This window comes from Myripristis murdjan, chromosome 5 (assembly GCF_902150065.1).
Source record: "Myripristis murdjan chromosome 5, fMyrMur1.1, whole genome shotgun sequence".
NCBI lineage: Eukaryota > Metazoa > Chordata > Actinopteri > Holocentriformes > Holocentridae > Myripristis > Myripristis murdjan.
The window spans coordinates 17848975-17871788 of record NC_043984.1 but is presented as its reverse complement, the minus strand read 5'-3'; the positions used below and the strand labels follow the sequence as shown (position 1 = coordinate 17871788).

Here is a 22814-nt window from a genome sequence, read left to right as displayed (position 1 = left end):
GAGACAATGCAATATTCATTAATTGCACTGTGCATTATTCATGATTAGGCGATGAATCTCCTTTCCGAAGAGCTAAGCCTCCACAAAATATGACGGACACCCTCGGCCGAGAGGAAATTAGCCATTAATGACTGCTGTCCTCTGGAAATAATGAAAACAGCAACATCATTGCCTCCACGAAAAACGCAGCTAGGCTAAGAGGCTAACTTCAGACTGTGGACCAGACACAAAAAACCCGTACGGTGCCATACCTTTTCTGAAGACTTTGTGTTATTTAGCCTCGATCCTCTCCGCTCAGTAAGACGAGTGCACTGCTTCGGCGGACGAAAAAACGCAGGTCCAGTCTCAAACGGTGATTTCCAATGCATCAGCTTCGGGGACAGGAGGGACACATAAGCCTGTGCATTAATTAAGCCCTTCCATGATGATCATGGAGAGCAGGAGACAGGAGAGTGCGCACCACACAACACAGCTTCCCCGTCCGCTGCCCGTTTATCGTCACGGCGCCAGTGCACAGTAACGAGTGTACATCAGAAACCAGCTCTCCTCCTTCTGGCTCCGTCCCTCCTGCTCCTGCACAAGCCCTTGATCATTTATGCCACACTGAAAAAAGTAAGACGCAGCTTACAGAAGATAACCCACATATTTCCAACTGTACCTGCCTTGACGAAAGCCATAAAAAGAACAGTGATAATAATGGGGGGAAAAATCACAGAAAACATGAGGTCCTTATATGGAATATAAGGCAATATTGCTGGACTACCACAGGATAAACAAAACAAATACCACAATAGGTTAAACAAATACCACAAAGTAAAGATACCCTAAAGTGAGACACAATGTGGGTCTCTATAAGGTTACTTTAGTGATTTTTCACTTGGGTGTGTATGTTGTTTGCCTACTTGTCATGGCAAAGAAGTGGAGATGGAAAACAGTGATATGGTATACTCTAGCCTACCAAAGGATGCTGTCTGGATTATTTGGCTGGAAAAAGTATAGAGAAATTGAGGAAAGCCCCATAGGTAAAACAGTAACTAGAGCATGGGTCGATGGGTCCCTTTTCATTAACATCTCAAGATTACTTAGCAGAAATTCTACTTTTATAGGCAAGAGAAGATGTAATTGCTCTTCAAATTTCAAAGATGCATTGTGGTTCAGTACAGTCACTGATATGCCAGGGTCTCTTTAACTGCTGCTCAGGAGCACAGACTACCCCCAAGTAGACCACAAAACTTTTTTATATGTTATCCAGTGTTATCCAATGAAAGTTTGTTTCCTAGCTCAGGTTATATGAAGGCGAATGGCAAATTCACACTTCATTTCCTGGAGATGTGAGTATGTGGATTATTAATATGATAACCAATGCAAGTCCACATATTGTCCACAACAGCATAACGAGGGCTACAAAGATACTGGCTACAAAGATTTTACACTACATAGTGTCGCAAAATTTTGTATAACGTCCCCCAAAAATAGATTGAATCAATGCACTTAAGGAGGCTCCAGGGACCCACAAGGATCATCGTCAAAAAATAGTTTAGTAGTTTAAAAATTGTTTAATTTAACTTTATTTTAATTCACTATACATTGTTAAGATACAGAAACATGTCTGAGTGATTATTTTAACATTATGCTATGATCTCAACACTTTTAATTTATTTGTCAGTTTTCAGGTATGGCATCTAAAAAATATAAATCTTAACACAAACCACAGTATCTTTTCATATTAGGGTCTCTGGGGCAAAAACACTTCAAGTAGGGGTCCACAGCTCACTGAAAATCAACTTGGGGGTCCAGATCATAAAAAAGTTTTAAAAACCATAGCTAGAATTACTTCAAGACCAAATTCTCCTGCTGGAGTTGATGTGCTCACCTAAAAAAGGGCTAGTGGTAAAGCAGTCAGAGGCTTGTGACTTTACAGTGAATGTACAGTATGAAACTAGACACAAATGGCATATGACAAAATATGCCTGCATGTTCTTGTGTTACCAGCAATGCCAATGCCTAGGAATAATTTAAAATATGATTATGTTTGCTGTCTCACATAGTTACAAATATCCATTGTGTCCAGGTCCTCTACACCGTTTGTGCTCTTTTGTGACCATAAAGCATAAAGTGTCGGAGTGTTTTCATAATGAAAAGGTACGCCAATACCACCCAGCCTGATCTACTTAAACGCTCATTCCTTTCTCCTATTACGGCTTTTATAGGAAATCAAGCAGATTCTGGAATATTCCAGGTGCGAATACACAGCGCAGTACCAGACTACATACTTTGTCTAACATCATAAGCCACACAAAGACGTGCAAGATGATTATGAGACTCCTTTACCTTCACAAATAATTTCTTTTGTGGTATGACAGGATTAGGCTTACACTGGGGGTGTAATCTACATTAACAGGGATTAACATTTCATTATCAGCCAACCATCAGAAGAGACTTATAATATAAGACTGCAAAATCATGCTGCCACTGGTGTTAATGGTGATTTTTAGAACCAAAACTGGGCAAACAAAGTAAATTATATTTTCAGTTAAACTCATGTTTGTTTTGGGGTGTTACATTTGCAAAAGAGTAACATAAAAAATACTTGAGAGTAAAAAGTCTGGCTGACCTATTCTGTAGGATCATGGAGCAGCTGTACACCTGCTGTCCAAACAGTAGGCCACACATGAATCCCACCCTCATGAAAAACTCATGACCAAATGATAGCCTTGACACCCAGAGGACCCTTCAACAGCTCCATCCTGGATTTGATATTCAGTCAGAATACATCAAAATCTTGTCAAGTTGATATCATGCAGTTGTTATTTGAGAAGGGCTTTGCAGCTGCATTCTATTACGAAGAGGTGAGCAATTTTGGTTAATGGTCTTGCACAAAAAATATCCAATTTCCCACTATACACACAACCTGATAGTTCAGTGCTAAAATGGCACTTGATAGAAATCTCTCCATAACTTTGTTTTGGGAGCAGTTTGTTCAAATTGCAATGACCACAAAATGCCACTGACACTCAGCTCCATGCAGCCGAGCTACTTTTAGACAACCAACCATCCTGTGAAAATCCTACCTGCTGAAGAAAATCGGTTGACTTGAGGCCTCTGGTTTACCTATACATCCCAGGAAAAAGCAATAACAAGGAGCCACTCATTTTCTACATCAGTATTCCCTAGATTGCTGCAAGTTGTGAGCCCTGAGCTTTGGTGAAGGGTGGAGATCGACTGGGAAAGGAGGCAGGGCCGGGTTCACCTGCCATATCGACTTACCTGTCTGCCCAGGATAATGGTGTCTTCTCGAATCTTCCTGAATTATTCACCTTTAAATGAGTGGGTGGGGTGCATGTGTGTGTAAATTGGTGGTTGGGTGTTTTGAATGTCACAAAACCATTTGATCGCGTTTTTTAAATGTTGTATTGTATTGTAGATTTGCATAGTTTTGGTATGGTTTACTTTTTAAAATAAGACCTGACTCTGACTGTTTTTTATATTGGACATAGGTATATACATTGGACACAGGAGGAGGCACTAGCAGGGATGTATTCAGATAGTCGTTCATGATGGTAAGTGATGATAAAAAGATGTTTAAAATGTTGCCTTTCTGTCTGTTCTGTCTAATGCAAAAGAATATTTCTTCTGTCATTAAAATAAAAGAGAGGAAAAATCAGTAGCTGTACTTGCCAGTCTCACTAGTGTTTCCTTTTTCGGCTCCACCCTCAAGAAGTGGTTTTCTCTGCCCTTCTCTCCTGTTGTTCTTGACCTGGTTTCCCTCTGTACTGTTGATTTTGCTACAGAGATCGCTTTATGGTAGTGAGGAGGGTGGAAATAACGCTTATACATTTCAGTGCTTGTTCACCTGGAATAGCTGATGCATATGTATCTGTGCATCCATGTGTCTGTGTATGTTTGTGTGTGTGTGTGTGTGTGTGTGTGTGTGTGTGTGTGTGTGTGTGTGTGTGTGTGTGTGTGTGTGTGTGTGTGTGTGTGTGTGTGTGTGTGTGGCCAAAAACCTATCTCCCTTCCCCCTTCAACTACACAACCCCCTTCTGTAGTCCCCAAGAGACTGGCGCATTGCAGCTCATTTTTACTGAAAAATGGAGTAAAAACACAGACAGAGGGTGCAGTGGGCCCCAGGGAATATGGTTGCCATTTGGCTCGGTACATCAGTCCGCCCCCACCTCTGATTTGATCCTGTAGCTCTGCTCCCTACACCGCCAAACTCCCCTAACCAAAATTAACTTTATTCAATTATGGTGATTCACGTTTGCATACTGAATCATGCAATCATAGGACCTTGAGTTTGGCCTATTTTTATTTTGTATTACCACAGAAATAAAAATAGAAAGATATTCGGCAAAGTGGATTTGTCTCCTTTTTTAATTTCTCAGTATTATTTTTGTGTGGTTCCAGAAGCCTTGTCTTCCGCGTGCTATTATCCAGGAAGATGCGTATCAGACAACTGCAATTCTGAGATAGACTCTATCACACAGAGAAGTGCCTCTGGACCCTGAGCTCCTGTACTGTGCCCATGGTCCTGTGTAAACGTTAGGTTTGGCCAACCTCTAAAGGGATTATGCTGAATACATGTTGACTAAATTAAAAATGTGCAGTGTGTGTTTAATTCACACAAGTGACTCCCAGCAAACAGCTGTCAATTCTTTTCTAGCTCTCTCTGTACAGTAAATGCACTTTGCTTTTCTGTGCAACCCTTCTTCCTCTATGTCCTTCATCCCTCTTTTTCTTTATCTCCCTCCCTCTCTTCTTGAAGCAGTTTTTAAATATGATATGCAATATATATGCAATAAAACCGCTGCTGGTATGTGAGCGATTCAGCTATATTCTCCAAAACTGCAAAACTATTCTTTTCTTCCTGTTCTCATTTTACTCAATCTTAAAAATCTCTGTAGTTGCGCTGTCTGTGTATGCGTGTGTGTTTCCAATTACATCATGGTAATGAAGAGTTGGGAGGTTTGAAATGACTGCTGAAATATCACAACATGTGTGTTATGATGTCTGATTCCCTGGCCTGAACAACCTGGTTATTACATTACAGTACATCTAGGTGCACTGAAGCGAAAATCAGTGGTTTTGCATGTTTATGAGCGTTCTGAGTATATTTGTGTGTGTGTGTGTGTGTGTATGTGTGTGTGTGTGTGTGAGAGAGAGAGAGAGAGAGAAAGCGAGAGAGAGAGAGAGAGAGAGTGTGTTGGTGGAGCTGCTTGAAGGAGAGCAGTAGTGATGGAGCCTGAAAGCCCTGCAGCGCAGCTGTTCTCCCAGTGCATCGTCAACTTCACCGCTGAGCCCACAACACACGCTCAGCCTTAACCCCTGCTCGCACACTCTGCTCTTCACTCTAAATCTCTCTGTCTCTCTGCTGTTGTTTTTCATCCACTCTTCGTCCACTTTTTCTGAAAACCTACAACTCTCCATCTTTTGGTCATTCTCTCCCAATAGTTCCTCTATTTTCCTTCTCTTTAATATTTCACTTCCTTGGCTCCACGTCCCTTGGCTATAATGGCCACAGTCTCTCCATCTCTCTCAGTCCTTTTCTTTTTGGCACATCCACCTCCAGCTTGTGCAGCTGTGAATGGCTCTGTAACTAAATGCTGTGTTTATAATTCCATTACAAGTCATCTGTTCTTGCCATGCACTGTCAGGGGGCGGGGCCTTTGGTTGACAGACAGCCGTCAGATATAAGGGTAAGCGCTATGTCATCATGGTGACTACAGAGCAATTTAAGGAAATGGAGTGATAAGAGCAGAGTGGAAGAGGCTCAAGCCTGGAGGAGCAACTGGCATTAAAGGAATGTACCAGATCCGTGTGTGTGTGTGTGTGTGTGTGTGTGTGTCTTTGCATATGAGAGCGAATATATTCTTTAGTTCCTGTGTATGTGTGTGTGGGCGTGCATGTGTGAGGGCATGTGTATGCATATGCACAATTGCACACATGGACACGTGTGTACACACATATGTACAGAAGTATGTGTGTGTGTGTGTGTGTGTGTGTGTGTATGTGTAAACTGTGTATCTGCATGAATGCTGTTTCTAAGAGCCCATTAATCATTCAAGCCCAGCAATGCCAAGTACATTTTTGTTTAACTGGGCTTGGCATTTTGTTGGAAAAAAAATACGCACATCTTGTGTGTTATATTAAGCTATTGTTTCAAAAGTGGTTGCTTTGCTCCTCTTTTTCTGCCAGAGAGATTAAAAATAGAAACATTCATGCTCTCTGAATGTACTTTCCCTCCAGGAAGTATGCAGTTGTGGATGCCCAAGATTGGTTGCGCATCATCACGTGGCATTCTCTTCGCAGGCTACCATTGGCTGGCACCTGTGGGGCTCTGTGAAGAAAAGCTATTCTGACAGGGCCCAGGAGCCCAGAGGAGTTGCTGGAAACTGGGAGAAGGACAATGTCGGTGGGAACAGGAGGATGGTGGGGGCTGGAGAGATGGCATCACCATGGCTGTGAGGGCAGAGGTGCTGGGAGATGACCTCACAGCTACAGCAAAGGGCAGGGATCCAGAGAGATGACCACATGGTTGAAAAGTTGCACAGGAAGATGAATGAGGGATAGAAGCGGGTGATGATTTGAGTCTCTGTGAACAGCACTGACACTCGCAGAGCACGTGTCATGATCATATAAGATCAGCTGACAGTTGTATTAATAGCTTTTCGTTGTCATCCAGGCTCACTGTCGCCTAGTCAATGCACTTGATAGTTCGGGTCCACTCCACACAAGGTTCAGTGTGAGATTGTTTTAATAGGCAGATGGCTTCAACATCATTTACCACTCAGAGACTTTAAGAATTCATTTCACATTCAAACATTTCATTTTGCCATTCAAATCAAATGGGAAACAAGCCAGAGCCAAGGAGAGTAGTCTAGCTTGTCAGAATGCATTACAGTAGAAAATAATATCTTACAATGCCAGTATAATCATGATTATGATGTATTACGGTGCTGCTTTCCTTCATTTATTGGCTAATACAGTGGCTTTACCCAGCTCATAATTTACTGCATAATTTACTATCATCCTGCATTTATGAGGAGACAGTGTCCTCTGGTGTGCAATGTTTGGATTACCACTGGCCATGTTAAAAGGCCATTCAAAATGGAGTAATAAAATACACTTTGTGTACTTATGCCACACATGGCATAATATCTAATTCTCCTGCTTGGTTGATGCCCATGTGTTTGGTTTTGCTGTCATGTCTAGTAACAGACAGTATTGTGTCTCTATCTGTTCTAAATATAGATAGACTGAAAATCACAATAGATTAAATCAGCTATGACTTTATGACTGTGCATTCTGTGCAAGAGAACATGCTTATTATGATTTTGTTTCCTTACCGTTCCTCAGCTAGAGTGATATTGAAATAATAATTTCTATACCACCCCCTTCTCTTCATTTCAGTGGAAGATTCTGGATTGTACCACATCAGCAGCTGTAGACTGAGACAACTTTAATCTGTGCGCAGCTGCCTCTGATCGCCATTAACTGTAAGGTTTGGAAGCATGCACACACTCTCCGCATTGTAATGGCACATGTGCACACAAACTTAAACAAGGCGCAAAATGAATGCTGAAACATCTTGTTTGTCCTCATAGCTTTCTATTTGTGTGATTTACGCTATCAAATTTGGGCCTCCTCTGTAATCTATTTCTGTGATGAGGGGTAATGTGCCCATTTCTGAACAGAGTGCCCTTTATGTCTAAAAAAAGAGACGTGGTTTCATTTGTCTATATTTAGTGAAATTCTCTGCAGCATGTGCTAATAGAAGCACTGACCACTGGAAACAGGTCAAATGTACTTGCAAAGGTTCTCCTCTAGATGGCAGACAAACCCACAGTATAAAGCTAATCTTGGCAGATGTTCTGTCCACATGCATGCAGGCATTGCTTTGTGGCAAAGAAGCAAAATCTAACCTCCGATGCCTCAGCGAATTCATTTGAAAATTAAGTATTTTAATTTGAAATGTAAACTGAATTTGTCAGCCCTTTAGCATCATTTTTATCCACTGCAGATTAAAAAAAAAAAACAAAAAAAAAACAACAACTTTCAATATAACCAAAACAGAAAAAAGGGAAGTGAACTGAAATATGCTATGATGAAATGAGAAAAATTGAAATGAGAGGAATTTTTAGTATTTGATTTTACTCCTAAATTTTCTCTTTCTATATTCGTGCACAGTGAAAACGTGGACACCATGCTGAATCTATGGACCATAGATTCACAAAAAAGGTGGAATGCTGCTTTATTGTACATATCTGTACTAAGTAAATATTTCAAATTAAACTACAGCAGTACTCATTGATAGTGAGGCAGACATTTTCACAGTGTTTTATCACCATTCCACAACTGCTCTACTGCCATGCAGGTGATTTAGAATAAAGACTCAGCCGCTCGGATCAGGCACGTCTGGATATCAGGTCCATGTGGCTGCCGGGGAAAGAACACAGTGTCCTCAGTTTGCAGGCTCATATAGAGCGCTTACAGAGCTCACACAGCGTGATAATGTGTGACATACGACAGAGTATGAGCTGGGGATCAGGACTGAGGAGAGTGCAGAGATGATATTGGGCCGTTCTAGCCTCTTTAAAAGTAAATCTCAATCTTAGAGGATCCCATCATCAACACCCCCCTCCTCTTTCTCCCCCTCTCTCACTGGCTCTTTTTATCCTACTTGCACTTTCTCTCCTGCTCTGCTTTCCTCTCTCTCATTCTGTCTCTTGCTCCCTCCTCCTCTCTTTCTTGTAAATTCCCCTTTTTGTCACTAACATACCTCATCTTTTTATTTGTGTCCTATAAAAAAGTGGTAGCCAGTTTAAAACAAGTGGTGGGTGGATGGGTAGGGAGACTGGGGCAGTGGATCGGGGGTAGAGAACAAAGAGCAATCAAACATCAAGGTCTCAGTTATGAATTTGGACAGTAAAGCCACAGTCAATCATGATTAGATGCTTCAAATGTCTGTCCTCCTTCCATCTGCCCCTCCACCCCCTCCCTGCCCCATGTCTGTGACACACCCCCTCCATCCCAGTCATACAGTAGCCAATGCAGTGAGTACCATTCGACTTTCACCCACGTCACTGGGCTCCCCCTCCTCTGTGTGTGACTGTGTGTGTGTGTCTGTGTGTGTGTGTCTGTGTCTGTATGTGTTTGTGTGTGTGTGTGTGTGTGTGTGTCCTTGTGTTTGTATGTCTGCATGCACGACAGGATAAATCCTGCTTCTCTTCCATTCTCTCTCTCTTTCTGCCACTCACACACACAAGTTCAGTCCAGTGCTGCTCTTTGCCAACCCTCATTCTCCCCCCCCACACACACACATACAGAACACACACATTTACAACCGAGGACTGCAGTTGGTCCACTTCTTTCTGGTGCTGTGGAACTTAACAATTTGCCTTTATGGAGGATTACCACAAACCTGACCAGCAGACAGTGCAGGCGCTAAGGAATATCGCCAACCGCCTCAGAATCAACTGCATCAAGGCAACAACTGCTGCAGGCAGTGGGTAAGTCTCCTCTACTGACTCACAGGCAGCTCACACACATGAACTCTGAAAAGTGAGAGTGCACTTCTCACATAAACTGGCACAATGCATGCAAAAGATAATGCACAGGTCTGATTTCCATGCAACATGCACAGCTGAACACCAGCAATCTAAACTGCATGCACTGAATTGCACACACACACACACACACACACACACACACACACACACATATGCGCACACACATATACACACACACATGCGCATACACACAGATGCACACACAGATGCAAGTGAAAAGCAAAAGGAACAGCATGTTCTGCCTTTGTTCTCATGCGCTGCTGATGACAGAATAAGTGGAACATCCACAGTTGTTGAAGGGATTAATTGTGCACGGAGCAACTAATTTAAATTTCCTCATAAGTTTTGTGCTATAGTATTAAATTACAGGATCTAAAGTTATAATAGATTTAATGTCACAGACATATTATCACAGCCCACAATAAATTATAAATTGAAGGTATGATGGACAATAAAACCTTTTGAGACAAATGAATCGTCAAATATATCAGCATCATTGAGAAAAAAATTATATCTATCTATCTATCTATCCATCTATCTATCTATTTATCTAATTTTTATTTATTTATTTATTTATTATTTATTTTATTTTTATTCATTACAGTTTTAGAAAATTTAATATGTCCTTTGTCCATTTGTACAATAGATGGAGTGGCATGTGCAGATGATAGTTTGCACATGAATGTTAATATTGTATGCTTGTTGCAAGCATGGCTTCATTGGGGAAAGGGTTTTAAAATTTTATGGATTAATCTAAATCCTGCTTATCTCCTCTTAGAGCTGTTGCATTTGTGGAGTGCAGTGGACCGTCATGACCCTCATATTAAAAAAGTGTCTTTTGTGGCTAAAAAGTATTTTTTATAACGCTCACTGAATATCTATGAAACCTTAAATCTATATTTTTTCCATTTGAAGAGGCAGGAGTGTTTCCATATTGCCGATTATACAGTTTTGTGGGTATCGAACAGAGACCTATGGGGACAAAGGGATGCAGTGAAGGGCATTAATTTTGACCGCTAAACTGACTGTTACCTAACCTAAAACCCTTATTGCACTCTTTAAGACCTGACAGAGTTTTAAAACATTAATACACATTATTTTTATGTGGACTTTCTCATTTCTTTATGTTCTCATGCAAATCATGTGGTATTAATCACTAATAGCCATCAATTTATTGACTGCACAATGTATATTGCTGTGTTATCATTGAATTGTTCCAATAATGTCTGTTTTCAAAAGGCCAGTGACAACTAGAAGATTGTATCAATGTATCTGTCAGGCTTTTGGTGTAAAAGTAATAGGCTCCTCAGTGATTTTACATTTTATGAATGGCTTTGTGCAATGGCCTCATTTAATAAGAGCACAAATTGTTTTTTTCATCTTTCTATAGTGGATAAATGTGCAAACAGTTTTTTTAAGCACTCCAATGTTTCTACAGTATATACCACCCAAAACTGTTTCCTTGTGCTTGCAAGAGGGAGGCTTTTATTTCTTAAAGTGTACTGTTGCACAAAGCTGGGAAAAGTTAAATCTTAAGCCAGCCAATCGACAAAGACCACCACATGCTTTTTTTATTTACGCTACATATAAATGGGCCTTAGTCCAGGCCTGCACCTGCCATCCCCAATTATTCATCAGACATTTGCAGTACAGAACAGAGTACTGCAATGTAATAGGCAGGTGGAGCTGGAAGCAAATCAATTGCCCTTTAAAAGAAAAAAAAAAAAAAGTAAAATTCTGGTATTTTGGGGGGAACTTGCTAGCTTCATCCTGTAACATGGCACTATAACACTGTCAGCCAGTCAAGATGTGTGGACTTGTCTTGTGAGGTACTGAGAATGCTGTGCACTCTTTTGCAAGACACCTGAGTGCATGCTATTTGCAAATTCAGTCCAAATCACTTCACAGCATAACAGCATAACTGCCTAGGAAGCATCTATGCAACAATATCACATCACTACTAAGCATTATTAGTTAAAGTTTCCCCCTGAACAAATATATCTGATAGAGCTTTTTCTTGTTTTGAAATGAGGATTGTATTTGAATGAACTTGCTGAAATGCAGGCATTTTCTCTCGCTGTGTGTGGGGGGAGTTACACATATATATCTGTGTGCATGTGTGATGCATATGTCTGGCATACAGTAAGGCTCACTGCATCCTCTCCTCTGTCCTGCAGACACCCGACATCATGCTGCAGTGTTGCGGAAATCATGTCTGTGCTTTTCTTCCACACCATGAAGTACCGTCCTGAAGATCCCAGGAACTTCAATAATGACCGTTTCATCCTGTCCAAGGTAAGACCCAGTCCCATCGGCCTGGAGCCTTTCATACTTACTTGTGTTTGTGACCGGGCTGGTAGTTGTGACATCTAAATACTTCACTTTTTTTCCTGGATTACCTCTGTGCTGTTTGACAGGGTCAGTGTTGTTTTATGGTTGTGTTTGTCCACAGGGCCATGCTGCTCCAGCCCTGTACTCCATGTGGGCCGAGACTGGCTACCTGAAGGAGAGTGAGCTCCTCAGTCTGTGCCAGGTTGACTCGACTCTGGAGGGCCACCCGACTCCTGTGAGTGCTCCCACACGTCAGGAATCATCTTATTCCTGGATAGAAAGCTCTGTTTATTCAGCTTAAACAGTATACTAAAGCAGTCCATGCAGCTTTCTAATAATACTTTACTGTGTGTGTGTGTGTGTGTGTGTGTGTGTGTGTGTGTGTGTGTGTGTGTGTGTGTGTATGTATGCATTTCAGAAGCAGCAATTTGTGGATGTAGCCACTGGCTCCTTGGGACAGGGCCTTGGTGTGGCCTGTGGGATGGCATACACTGGAAAGTACTTTGACAAGGCCAGGTAAATTTTTTTTTTGTTTGTTTGTTTTTTTTTTGTTTTTAGGTTTTTTGCCTATTTCATTTTAAGATTTGTTTATTTTATTTTATTTTATTTATTTTGCTTAGAGATGATGGAGTCTCTTTTTAGTGTGTAATGAGGATTTTCCAGGTTTTGTGGGTGTGCGGCAGGGCTGCTCGCTCTGCTCTCCCGATTCTTCTGCTCTAATAATCACAGGCCCAGCAGTCATATCTCGGTTATTTTTACCATCCAAACAGATTTCATCTCAGAGTCAAATTGAGACTTAGCGCATTCAGCCATGTTGCAATGTATTTTCGGTCTACTGTTTTGAATTATTACCACGTTTCAAACTAAATCCTAAATTTTAATCTCCATTGTAATAGTGGCTCTGGAAATTTGAATAGATAAAATACCTCGGTAAAGAAATTTTGATTCAGTGGGTAGCAGCTGATTCTGATGGCTTACTGTGAGTATAATGTGAGTGTAATAGTAATTTCATTTGATTAAATAAAATAATTGTCTTATTCAAATGAATGTGTGGGAGTACATTATTGGTTGCAGAGGTAGGTGAGAAGTTCAGTAGCCGCTCCTTTGTGCACTTCAGGAAGCTTTCTTCATTCACAGCTGGTTACCAATGTGCTCTGTCAAGTTAATGAAAGTGAATCGACCTGAATTGAGACGTGTCAGAGAGCATTTTTTTTGGGGAGACATGCCACTTCTTGTTAGCACAATCCCTCACCTCCCACCCCAATGTGAACCACACACATACACACATATGTGCACTTACTGTACAACACCCCCCCTTCTCTGTGTGTGCAGTTACCGTGTGTACTGTCTGCTGGGTGATGGTGAGCTGTCTGAGGGGTCTGTCTGGGAGGCCATGTCCTTTGCCTCCTACTACCAGCTGGACAACCTGGTCGCCATCATGGACATCAACCGTCTGGGCCAAAGTGACCCAGCTCCCCTGCAGCACCATGTTGAGAAATATCAGAGGCGCTGTGAAGCTTTTGGGTAATAGTGCATGAAATTGAATAGAGGATGGTGTATGTATGTGTGTGTATGTGTGTGTGTGTGTGTGTGTGTGTGTGTGTGTTAATGAATGTAATATGAAACAGGATTGTGTGAAAAGTGAAAGTTATGCACACAGTATTTTACTAGTACACACAATCTGGCGTCTGTCCCAAAGTATCTGCAGTCTGGGGACCGGGGTCCTTGAGAGGGTCGCAGGGGGTCCCCAGAAAAAGGCATGATAGACTAATTAACTTTAATGACATTTTCTGGAAGTTTGAACAACAATGTAAGGTATACAGATGACCATTGTGATCATATTTTATGGTGAGCATAGTTCAATCAATCATAGATCATAGGCTATAATAACAGTTAAGTCATCTCAAATGGGGATCCGCGGTCTATTGTGCATTACGTTTGAAGATTTTGAGAACCAGTGGTCTAATGTGTGGCTCTGTGTGTGTGTGTGTGTGTGTGTGTGTGTGTGTGTGTGTGTGTGTGTGTGTGTGTGTGTGTAGTTGGCATGCCATCATAGTGGATGGACACAGTGTGGAGGAGCTTTGCAAGGCTCTGAGCCAGCCACGCCATCAACCCACTGCCATCATTGCTAAAACCACCAAGGGCAAAGGCATCCCAGGTACTCTCGCTATCCTCTCTACATTCTACTGTTCATATTCTCTTAGTTTTGCATGTGCATTGCTGACACTCCATGCTGTGTAACACCAGCATGGAGTGTGCCTCCCATCAGCCAGTAACTGTCTCCGTCTCCAAAAATGATTTCAGCTGCAGAGGATAAGATGGGCTGGCATGCCAAGCCTCTGCCCAAGGACATGGCAGAGGTGGTGCTTAAAGATCTGCAGAGCCGCATCATGAACAGCAGCAAGCGCCTGTACCCAGCTGCTCCCATGGAGGACTCCCCACCGGTCAGCCTGAGGAACGTGAGGATGCCCAGTGCACCCAGCTACAAGCCTGGAGAGAAGGTATCCCACATGTAGCCTGTATGCACATGTGTCAGCTTCATTCACATCCTTAATCCCCTGACACATCTATCTATCTATCTATCTATCTATCTATCTATCTATCTATCTATCTATACTAAAAAATATGTTTAAACAAATATAAATACATTTTCATTTTACATTATGAAATAAATAAATGGAATTTCATTTAGGTTTCAGAAAGTGAATTTTCTACTTGCAAACATATTTATAAACAGATGTGCACATTTACCCTAGATAAGGATAGTGGATAATGATGAAGTTCATTCACCCAAGTGCTGTACAGTTTTGAGGCACTGGAACTTTACAGGAATATTTCCCATTTGTGAGTCTTCGTCTGTATACTGTACAAAATTTCAGATGGAAATATTACACTTTTTTCTCCACTTTTTGTCAGCTTGCCAACAGTAGCAGTACATGGAGTGGGATAATGCATCAATAATTTAGCAGTCTGAAAGAAACCATTCACCACTTACAACAGATACCTTTACTTTTACCTTTAATAATTAAGTACATTTTATGGCTAATACTTACATATGATATATGATTGTGTACAATTATGAATGCAGGATCTTTTACTTTTAGTGTACTACTTTTCCATAATGGTATTTCTGCTAAAGGATTTGGGAATTTCTTCCACTACAGGTGCAAACAAATGAAAAGCTGTAGACAACAGATTTGGCTCATACTGATTATAAGCTCTTCCTTCTGTAGATTGCCACCCGGAAGGCGTATGGAATGGCCCTGGCCAAGCTCGGCCGCTACAATGAACGTGTTGTGGCCCTTGATGGAGACACCAACAACCTCACCTATTCAGAGATCTTCAAGAATGAGCATCCCAATCGTTTTGTCGAGTGCTACATTGCTCAGCAGAACATGGTATGACCTCTTCTAAACCCCACAAATAATGCCTATTTCACAAAGCTTGAAAGTTTTTTTTTTTTTTTGTTTTTGTTTTTTTTACAAGATACGAATATTTATTATTATAAAACCCCATATTTCATTGACTCATTGACAGAAATGGTATCGGTCTGTTCTCCTCTCCGTCACTTGTGTATTGAATTTCTGAATTGCACAGTCCCTTCCAAATATTCACAACCTTATTCATCAAATAGAACACGGAGCTGATTTGCTGAGAAAATCCCTCTCTCTCTGATTGGCTGAGTTCATCCTCATTTCTCTGGGCTGCGTGTTTGAGGCTTGGTTATTAAATTATACATGGGTTGTCCATCCATAATGTAACAATGGGCAAAACATGACCCATTTCCAACACACCTCCTTGTGGTCTGCATGGCTGCCTCTTCTGCCTTTGGTTAAGCTGACTCTCATAGATTTTTGTTTCTGCCTCTGCAATTATTTTGCATCTGAGCTTGGATTAATATTTTGGAGAGAGGCAATCGGATATTTATTCCTGCTGCTGTTCTGGTTCCAACAGGAGCAAACTCCAATCTAGGTCAGGCATGTGTATGATGAGAAGCGGTTATGACAAGTGTAGTCAGAGGTGAAATATTAATCAGCGCAGAGGTGGGGCCATCTGGCTGAAAGCATGAGAAATGTCAAAAGTTGAGTAGGAGGAACTAGAATCACTCATAGAAATTAGAGATATTTAAATTAAAAGCTACAATTACTATTAAAATGACAAGCTTGATATTTTAAAATCAAAGACATGATCACATTTGATTTTACTGTATTACTAATTATGGTATAATAATATGATATTTTATTTAGAGTATAATGACATCTTATTTTTGGTGTTGATGAATTAAATGTTGAAATTACTAACATAGAAAAAGTTTGTCTGATTTCATTGCTTCTGCAAATTAGACTGTATGTGTAATATCCCTTTTCAAAGATGCTTGATTATTATTACTTTTATGAATTTGATGGAAATAAAATAATTTAGCTCCCCTTTGGTACCATAGAGGCTTTAACAAAGGAAAAACGGGAGCTAAGGGATTGTGGAGGGCTGTGGAGACAGGAAACAGGAAATGATTTGCGAGAGGAGGCATGCCACTGATTCCTCTCATATGGGAACATAAGCTCCTGCAGCTTTGAGAAAAACTCTTCCCCCTGACTTGCTACTAAGCTTGGTCTTTGGTTCAAAGAGGCATCGTCTGTCTTTCTCAAATGCAATCTCTGCCACAGATACTTGACTCTTTTTATGCTTCTCTCAAGTTCAGATGTGTGTGATCTTGGCACATCTTGCTGTATTCAGGCACAGATATTTCTCCTGTGCTCTGAGCTAGGTACCAGAGGATAATTGCTCCAATCTCCATTCGTTTCCTAGGTCAGTGTTGCCATGGGCTGTGCTGCCCGTGACAGGAACATGGTGTTTGCCAGCACCCTGGCTTCCTTCTTCACCCGCGCCTATGACCAGCTCCGCATGGCTGCCATCTCAGAGAGCAACATCAACCTGTGTGGCTCCCACTGTGGCCTGTCCACTGGTTAGCAAAGCTTACCTATCCAACCATCTCTGGCATACACATCTCAGTCCCTCCCCTGCACCCTTACCAGCACACACTGCTTCACCATTACCTCTTTGCACTGAAGCCAGCCACTTTATAACACCCACTCCCCTCAGACTGCCCACTCTCACACCCTCCTAAATGGTAAAGAATCACCAAAATGTGTGGTTTGTGTGTGTGTTTGCTGTTATCCTTTCTCTCTCTACCTCTAACACTGTGTTTTCCTTGCCCTTTATCCTCTACGGCCGTACTCCTAGTATTCAGTCCTTCCCTCTTTCACCTTTCCTGTCTGTCCTGGAAGCTGTCACCAGGAAACCAGGTGTCCCTCTGTTAGTGCAGGTACACTGCATGCCACTCAGTCAGTAAGTCTGGCTTAATGTGATGCAATGCATGCAAGACTGTCAGTTGACCTGACCCAGAGATATCTTTTCAAATTTGGAGTCTAATCTAATGTTTGGGTGTAAGTAAACAAACCTAATCAAGTGTGTGTACTACAGGAGAGGAGGGCCCTTCTCAGATGGCCCTCGAGGACATGGCTATGTTCAGGACCCTTCCTACAGCAACTATTTTCTATCCCAGTGATGGTGTGTCAACTGAGAAGGCCGTGGAGCTGGCTGCAAACACAAAGGTACTTAAAACCTGAATACACTGCTCTGACTTCTCAACAGTATCTATGGCACACTTGACATTTATTTGGAAAAAAAAACAAAAACAAAATCCCCTGTGTGGTGATCTTGCTCATGTTTCTCTGCTTTAGGGTGTTTGCTACATCAGAACTAGCCGTCAAGAGCATCCCATCATCTATAACAGCAATGAAGATTTCCATGTTGGACAGGCTAAGGTGAGACACCCCTTTGAGTGCTGATTTTGCTGTTGCCAGGTCAGTAATAGACCAAAAATATCTAAATTTGGCCCCTGAAGACATTCTGTGGATGTAGTATTGCACTGTAGTATATTGATGCACAAAATCAATACAGCTGAATCACAATATGATTTTTGTTGCAATACCACAGTGCACTGTGTTACATAAGTGTTTAGGGATAGTTCCGTTTTAATAAACTGGAAGGGTAGTGCTACCTAAAGTGATGCACTTAAGTGAAATGACTCCTCTTATAGGCACAAAGTAAATAAATTGTTATAGTAATACATAAAGAAATAAAATAAAAAATAAAGAACTCAATCAGCCTCTCACAAATGGACACACCTTACCAAGCGCCATCAAAATATTTCCTTTCTCTTTTTCAGGTGGTGTACCAGAGCAAGGAGGACCAGGTGACTGTGGTGGCTGCTGGGGTGACCCTGCATGAGGCTCTGGCTGCAGCCGACCATCTAAAGAAAGGTACTGTAAAAGCTGATTTCTCATCCAAATACTGAGCTTGGCTGTAAGAGGAGATGGAGATGTGTGCCAGATCAAGCATGACCAATCCAAGAACTGACAAGTCAGGCAGATACTGTATGCTTATGTGTATGAAACATGCATCTGAGTTTATTTCTTCACAGGCTCAGTGTTTACCTGATTATCCTCAGAATGAAATTTGATCTAATCTACTTATTAGGGGTGGCACTTAATATCATACGTGTATTTAGAAATTTACCTTCCAAGACTGCTGTAGTAAAACTTAAATGTATTTATTGCATCCTCCAATAACCCCGCTTTAGTGCTGACATTAACATTGTATAGCAAAAGATTTTCTACCATGGTTTGGTGAACCCAGTGACTTTTCCCTGAGCATGTGTCCATTAGAATTAATTCTTCAGTGTTAAGCTGGCCTTGTTTGCTGCTTTTGCATGCATCTCCAATGCTTGTTTAACCTGCCTTTAGGTGGGAAAATATGGTATACCTTTGGGTTGATCCTCTTAAAGGTCAGCCCATTTACCCTATTTAATAATGTCCCACTGTGATTCTTTCCTTTAGCATGGAGTTATGACATTGATAACTGGCCGCAGCATTTACAAGGAACCGCTTGTTTTACAACTGATTTATCAAATCAATTGTTACAGTGGTTGCAAACATCCTGTCTGGAATGAATAAACACTGTATTCCTACACTGAATTAAATTATTGCTTTTCCAGAGAGAATCTCTATCAGGGTCATTGACCCCTTCACAATCAAACCACTGGATGTCAAAACCATCATCGACCACGCTCATGCCACTAGGGGACGTATCATCACCGTGGAAGACCACTACTATGAAGGTAGGTTTTTCCTGAAATATAGTCATATTGTAGAGCTCTCGTGCATCATACACCCACTAACAACATGGCAGCCATAGGCATCTCTGCATTATACATGCTTGCAGCTGGGGCCTTCTCATTGGCCCAGATGCCAGGGTGTATTGAGTTGGCATGATTCCACTGGCCCGATGGCAGATGTGCAGTGTGGTGGCATTTGCTCATTGGCTGATGAGAGGCAGAGTGTTCTGTGCCATCATTGCAGGCAAGGTATTGTGGTGCATTTTGTACACTGAGGAGGGAGAGAGTATAAGGGCCAGCGAGGCAGAGTGCTGTCAGATTTTCTTAGCTAAGCGTGTGCCCATGGGGCTCTCAGTGACCTAGATAACACAGACAGCCATGCCCAACCCTGCCTGTGCCTGTTAGGAGGGTGGGGGTGGATGATGGCATGGACTTGACTGGCCCAAAGATATGTGGCATTAGTAATCAGTCTGATTTTAAGCATCTCATTGTTTTACCTCTGCGACATACAAAGAGGGGGTTTCCTTTGGGGTATCCAAGTTGTTCAGCAGGCAAGGGAATATGTTATACACTCACATTGTGAGTGTATAACGGGGTGTAAGTCTGTCTTACTCAAATTTTCCATCTTCAACCTTTCTCTGTATGTGATGACATTAATAGCCTACACAGGGCTGTTCTTGCTACCTATGAGGAGCAATGAGATGCCACCTTTTGGGCGAATTTGTCTTCTATCTCCTTTTCACACTGTGTGCTATGACTTGCTGTTCCACAGGTGGCCTGGGGGAGGCAGTGTGCTCAGCAATGGCCATCGAGTCTGGGTTCAGTATGCACCATCTGGCTGTGTCCCACGTTCCCCGCAGTGGCAAACCGCACGAGCTGCTCAAGATCTATGGCATCGACCGTGACGCCATTGCCCAGGCCGTCCGCAAGATGCTAAGCAGCTCTACCAATGCCAAGTAACTTTCCCCTTGCCCCACCCACCTATCTAATCACACCCCCTCAGATCAAGAGAAACAGTATGCTCCAATTCACGTGACACCCAGCTCTTTAAATTCCTTCACTGTGAATGCCCTTGTGTGTTAACTGAAGTAATGTGATTTTGTGCTGTACATTTTGAAGTAAAGTTCCACATTTACCTTTCTTTCATGCATCCATCACATCACACACAAAAATAGACACACAGAGACCCTGCCTCCCAATCCCTGCATTGTCATGAGTCATTACAATGTCAAGTTCATTTATCCAATACAAATCCACCATACAAAACAGTACATTCTTACATGTTGTGACTCAACATTTGTGATGCTATTATGTGTTTTTGAAATGCTCTTTGATATGTTCAACCTCATTCAACTTACAACAATGTAGTCTATTTTAATACTTTTATATTGTTCTGATATAGAAAGGGTGGGGCGTATAGTAGCAAAGTAGGTGTCCTTATCATGACAACAGTCTCTGAATGAATCTAACTGAATTGATGTTTGTAGAGGTTAGTCTTGAAAAAAAAAAAGAAAAAAAAAAAAGATCAAACAAATGTAGGTCAGCCACAAAGAGCAGTCACGCTGAAGTCCACAATGCATTTGGTCAATGTTTCCCAAAACCACAGCACACATCATTAGACAACTTCAACACTGTCTATTTTTTTAAAGAATCTAAAGTACCATAAACCTATACATCTCAATATTCATTTGTGCCAGTTCAACATTTGGACTATTCCAGCAGTTTGACAACATAACCATTGTGTAGTCAGTGACATAATCTCTTGACGTAAGGGTAAGGCGGATGGGTACAGGTCCCGCTTGGTTGTGGCTATGAAGGTAGAGTTACATCTGAATTGTGAACCCAAGAACAAACACTTCCTTTGTTACTTGAAATTTTGTATGTACCTTACTTTCATGTAATAAAGCCCTCTGCATTTGAGTTTGACACTTTGTAGTTGTGTTTTTTTCTTCGTTTTCCACTTGTGTGTGTGTTGATGTGTCTGTGTTGAGAAACGTGTATGCTAGAGAACAACTGTAACTCTTTAATTGAAAGCGTCAGTAGTTGATACTGTACAAGAGCATAATGAATGAAGACAGTACAATTCTTAATGTTTCTGAAATCAAAGTATCTACATGACTTCTTTCATAATTCACAAGTTATTTCTCTGCATTTTTTCAGCTAAATAATAGATTTTATACTTTCTATATTACAAGATAATGCCCGGCAGAATGATTAAGATCTGATCATGAAGGTTTCCAACAGATGACCACGAAAATGCATCTGTTTCCATGGTTACATGTGGAGTACAGTTAAAATTCAAGTGTCTCCCTGAGGAAAGAATTGAGTTCAAAGTTGACTTCAACAAACACATCTCCGCCTTGTGACCTTGTGCTGAAGATATCGCAGATGTCACTGCCCATTAACTCAATCCTCTGTGGTTTCATGCTTGCTCTACCACCTGCGTCTCGGTCTCTTTCTCATCTCCCTGTCCAAAAAGAGACAAATAGCATCTTTACATGATTCTTTAATGTCTGCTACAAATACATTCAAAGATCCTGAAGTCAACCTCTGCTAAAGCTACTGAGGCTATGAGTCTGTACGGCTACAGAAATTTGTAAGGTGTGATTAAGATCTAGTGACATTTTTGTGAGCTACTTACCATAGAGAGCTGTATTTCCGCTGTGCTCCCCTAACAGCAAACACAATGATCCCACATCCATAAGACAGTGTGTAGACTGGAACAAAGCATAAAATTTAACCACACAAAAATATTTTCTCGAGGAATCTGTATATATCGCATAATGTATGTGTGCCTTTACCATGATATGAGCTGAGATTCAGGACAGCTACAAGGAGAGCGACACAAAATCCCCAGTACACATCTGTAGATAGGTGGAAGATGCTGTTAGTTTTTCAGAAGAACAGGTCTGTGTATGGGAACTGATTGTGTTAATTGTTGTATATTTTGAGGTCATTGGTTTGTTCTTTTGGAATGTCTACGGGGATTAAAGAGAGTGTGTGAGTGTGATTTAGTTAATTACCTCTTCTGTGATAGGGAGGGCCTTCACATCTCTTAGTGTGGGCTGGCAAATCTGAAAAGTCAGAACTGATATTGTTAATCTTTAAGATTATAGGTCAGACATTAAATAAATATATAAAAAGTGCAAAAAGGTAGCACATCCCAAATTGTCAAGTCAAGGAGGAGAAAATATTCACATTTCACCTGTTTATTGGCTAACATCACATTAGAGAACATTTCATTCGTCAGAACCCTCTGATGAAGTGTCTGTGCCGAAATATGTAAGTATTTTCTAATGCGATGTGAGCCAATAAACAGGTGAAACGTGAGGATTTTGTCCTCTTTGACTTGACAATTTGGGATGTACTACCTTTTCACACTTTTTGAGTATTGGGATTTGGGTTTAGCACTCCATAGATTAAAGTAACAAATTACTTCAGTTGAATAATACCTTTAAATATAAACATTTATTGTTAAAAGATAATGGTGTAGTTCAGCTTACCAAATACAATGCCCACCAACTCAAATATCAGAGAGAAAAACGCAGCGACGGCTGATGTAATTGCAAGTGCTGGGAATGTAACACAAATGTTATTCATGAACAATAGAAGAAATCTTACATTTTTCAAATATACCAACCAAACATATTTCAGAAATTTAAATTCTTCCAATTAATCAGCCTGTTGCTATTCATGCTGTATGAATGATCACTATGTCTACTTACAACGGTAGGGCC

At 41.2% G+C, this 22814-nt stretch overlaps 1 protein-coding gene across 1 annotated transcript; it reads left to right on the top strand.

Annotated features, from left to right (window-relative positions):
* The first annotated feature begins 9104 nt into the window (after positions 1-9104).
* Positions 9105-21003, top strand: LOC115358709 (transketolase-like). The gene is made up of 14 exons (XM_030050693.1): positions 9105-9509; positions 11747-11864; positions 12022-12135; positions 12319-12416; positions 13233-13424; positions 13940-14058; positions 14205-14401; positions 15134-15298; positions 16707-16863; positions 17382-17512; positions 17642-17725; positions 18130-18223; positions 18958-19080; positions 19850-21003. The coding sequence occupies exons 1-14, from the start codon at positions 9403-9405 to the stop codon at positions 20035-20037; spliced, it is 1887 nt and encodes a 628-aa protein (XP_029906553.1). The 5' UTR covers positions 9105-9402; the 3' UTR covers positions 20038-21003.
* The last annotated feature ends 1811 nt before the right edge of the window (positions 21004-22814 follow it).